The sequence below is a fragment of the Dipteris shenzhenensis genome, chromosome 11, assembly GCF_047967505.1.
Source record: "Dipteris shenzhenensis isolate YYH24624 ecotype China chromosome 11, Dip_SZ_1.0, whole genome shotgun sequence".
NCBI lineage: Eukaryota > Viridiplantae > Streptophyta > Polypodiopsida > Gleicheniales > Dipteridaceae > Dipteris > Dipteris shenzhenensis.
In genome coordinates this window covers 25,309,707-25,313,334 of record NC_141606.1, presented here as the reverse complement: position 1 = coordinate 25,313,334, position 3,628 = coordinate 25,309,707, and the positions used below count along the sequence as shown (strand labels likewise).

General features: G+C 45.0%; 1 protein-coding gene across 2 annotated transcripts; it reads left to right on the top strand.

Annotated features, from left to right (window-relative positions):
• Nucleotides 1–595: 595 nt before the first annotated feature.
• On the top strand, nucleotides 596–3,300 carry LOC147896819 (actin-101-like). 2 transcript variants are annotated; one of them, XM_087381998.1, is made up of 5 exons: nucleotides 596–931; nucleotides 1,096–1,179; nucleotides 1,273–1,666; nucleotides 1,779–2,392; nucleotides 2,926–3,300. In XM_087381998.1, exons 2-5 carry the CDS (start codon nucleotides 1,120–1,122, stop codon nucleotides 2,989–2,991), a joined length of 1,134 nt encoding a protein of 377 aa, XP_087238124.1. In that variant the 5' UTR covers nucleotides 596–931; nucleotides 1,096–1,119; the 3' UTR covers nucleotides 2,992–3,300. The 2 variants fall into 2 exon arrangements, with proteins under 2 accessions (XP_087238124.1, XP_087238125.1); XM_087381999.1 differs by having other exon boundaries at nucleotides 596–1,179.
• The last annotated feature ends 328 nt before the right edge of the window (nucleotides 3,301–3,628 follow it).

Below are 3,628 nucleotides of genomic sequence, written 5' to 3'. Positions count from 1 at the left end.
GTGGTTGATGGTTTTTTTATTTTGCATCTTTGGTCTCTCCTCATTGACACCCTTTGCACACACTTACACAAACATCACTTGTGGTATACTCAAGGTTCTATCGATACCCAAATATTTGCAACGGAATGTCTTGTTGTGGAAGGCATGTTGTATTGGCCTATTGGAGAGAGGCAACAGAGATGAGAGAACATCCATGAACCCCCTTGTAGAATGGGCTACAAAACATGAGTAGCCTAATCCCCCATGGGAAGGGGTGAAATGTGATGATTTTGAGATTTCTATTATAAGTTTATGGAATAGGGTTTTGGTGGCCAAGGAAATGTGATGGTGAAAATTGTAGTATTTGTGGTAATTGATGCAAGTGTGTTACTAGTAAATTCTCCTTGGCAACCTAGTTCCTTCTAGGCATGTGGTCCGATGGGATGGGTGATCTGAATGCGAATCAACCATTGAACGAGGGGGGGGGGATCCATTATGAAGATGGAGATACATAACGAGGTAAAGGGGGGATGAGCATGCCATGTGCGAGGGAAATGCCCAACAAAAGGCAAAGGCTGCAAAAGAAAAGGGAGACTTAAGAAGTTTTAACTGACTTTTGAGGTGGTTTTGAGGGAAAAAGAGGATTCGCTTGCTTTGCGTTCAAAGTTCATGCGTCCTGCATTTCGATATCTCTGCAATATACTACTTTTCTCTTTGTTGTTGTGAGCTTTATCTTCTCCTTCTCCTTCTTCCATAATATATCATAGCACGCTTTCATTCATCCCTCGTCCCTTATACATCTCTTCACCAGAATCACGCTTCACCACGCTTCTCCAGCTCCGTATATCTTTATATCATCTCGCCACCTTCACTTCACATCGTCTACTTCCATCGCATTCGCTCGTCTTAGACTCTTGCAGTACTTTGTAGACGCTCCTCCCTATACTTGCAGGTCGTGCTCCTCATCACCAGCTGCATCCTCGATCGGCTGCACTCGATATCCGTGCTTCCGATGATCAGCTTCTTCTGATCATCACACCGATCTAAGAACCATTTCCTAACGTTTACCTTTGATCTGGGCGACGTCGTAACCTTCCGTCTTTGGTTCTCTTGCAGAATTCGATTCCTTCGTACTTAACAATGGCAGATGTAGACGACGTCGCCCCCCTCGTGTGTGACAATGGATCCGGCATGGTGAAGGTAGATTTATGTCCTTGTTTAATTTCGAACTGGGTTCCCTGCTCTGCTAGGTTTGTGTCGAAGTATCGATTTGTCGAGATCCATGCCCTGTAGGCTGGATTTGCTGGAGACGATGCCCCCCGAGCCGTCTTTCCGAGTATTGTCGGGAGGCCCAGGCACACGGGTGTGATGGTGGGCATGGGGCAGAAAGATGCGTACGTTGGAGACGAAGCCCAGTCGAAAAGAGGTATTCTTACCCTCAAGTATCCGATCGACCATGGCATCGTAACGAACTGGGATGATATGCAGAAAGTTTGGCACCATACCTTCTTCAACGAGCTCCGTGTTGCACCCGAGGAGCATCCCGTTCTTCTAACGGAGGCACCTCTGAACCCCAAAGCTAACAGAGAGAAAATGACTCAGATCATGTTCGAGACCTTCTACGTTCCAGCGATGTATGTGGCCATACAGGCCGTGTTGTCTCTGTATGCAAGTGGGCGTACTACGGGTATGATCTAGTGTCGTGCATCTCTTTTAGTCGATGATTGCAAACGATTTTGTGATTTCATCTTGAGCTATCGATCTCATCATGAAAAGCCTGCTGCTCTGTTGTTGCTTAGGAATTGTGCTTGATTCTGGCGATGGTGTCACCCACACCGTCCCTATCTACGAAGGATACGCCCTGCCCCATGCAATCCTCCGTCTAGATCTCGCCGGGCGTGACCTTACCGACGCCCTGATGAAGATCCTCACAGAGCGCGGCTATTCCTTCACCACAAGCGCAGAGCGCGAGATCGTTCGCGACATGAAAGAGAAGCTGGCGTATGTGGCGCTTGACTACGAGCAGGAGTTGGAGACAGCGAGCTCGACGTCGGCATTGGAGAAGAGTTTCGAGCTTCCGGATGGGCAAGTGATCACGGTGGGAGCAGAGCGTTTCAGGTGCCCAGAGGTTCTGTTCCAGCCGGCCTTAATAGGCATGGAAGGAGCGGGCATTCACGAGACAACTTACAACTCGATTATGCGGTGCGATGTGGATATCAGGAAGGATTTGTATTCCAACATCGTTCTCAGCGGTGGATCCACGATGTTTTCTGGGATCGCAGAGCGTATGAACAGGGAAATCACGGCGCTTGCTCCCAGCAGCATGAAGGTGAAGGTGGTTGCTCCCCCTGAGCGCAAATACAGTGTCTGGATCGGAGGCTCCATTCTTGCTTCTTTGAGCACCTTCCAGCAGGTAAACGTTCCTCACACGCAAGATTGTAGCTTCTGCCCAAAAACAAGGATTTCATTCTTTCCTCTGATCTGACGCATTTCTTATTTTTGTTTCGTGATCTTTTCTATGGCAAAGTGTTAGCTCTATCTCAGAAGCTAGGTGTAGTAAATCGCCCTAGAGGTAGATCATATGACGCTTGATTCGGGTTTGAGCATTAGCTTTGCATCTATAGTTTACGGCATCTCTGTGGAATGTTCCCGTTTCGGGATGTGGGAAGGTAATGACTATTGATGTCAAGTATCGCGAGTGGTAATTAGAAATTGTGGGCGATGGCCTTAGCCGCAGCAGTTGATTTAATATAATAACCTTCGGCTTTCCCAGCGATCACTGAAACCAAGCACTCTTTTTTGTGCATTTCGGGAAGTGGGACGATTCTGATTATCGTATGCGATCGCGATCGCCATAGCTAAGCAGTTGATTCAACAAGCAACTCAGATCTTACAATTGATATACTGATGAGATTTATGTATTCTTTCGTTGGTGTGCGTATGCAGATGTGGATATCAAAGGACGAATACGATGAGTCGGGACCTTCCATCGTTCACAGAAAATGTTTCTAACTCATGAGTTGTTCAAAAAGAGGAGTTATCAAAGTTAGTCCACCTAGGAAATCCATTATTCGCCATTTTCTATATTTTGCCCTTTCTTGTAATATACAGGATCTCCTTTTTTGTGAGAACAAAGATTTGTTAAGAGTGCCCAGGGCTCTAGCATAGAGGAACATACTTTTTTGGCAGCCTTTGGAAATCGGAACACCAGGTAGTTCAAGGGGCAATGCTTTAGGCACGTGTGCCTCTTGTTTATAATCCATAATATACTTTTCATACGAACAAAATTTTTGATTCTCACTAATCTTTTTAGTAGCATTCGGAGGGTCCTATAGTCAAGGATTGAAACTGAATTTTCACTTCTAAAATTTAAAAAAAATAATAAAGTTTTGTTTCAAATTGCCATTCATAGAAATCATCATACAAAAGTTGCCGTTTAATAGCCCAACACCTTAAAAAAATAATTTGCTTTATCTTTTGCCATCTCCGCGCTTGCTTTATTACTATTAGGAGACTACCCACACACTATTGCATGCTTGTTGAGATAATGGGAATAGGGCCATCATTTTATGAAGTAAAATTTTATAACTTTTGAGAAGTTTCCAATTTAAGATGGCTTGTAGAGTAAGGTTGCATAGGGTTAAATCAT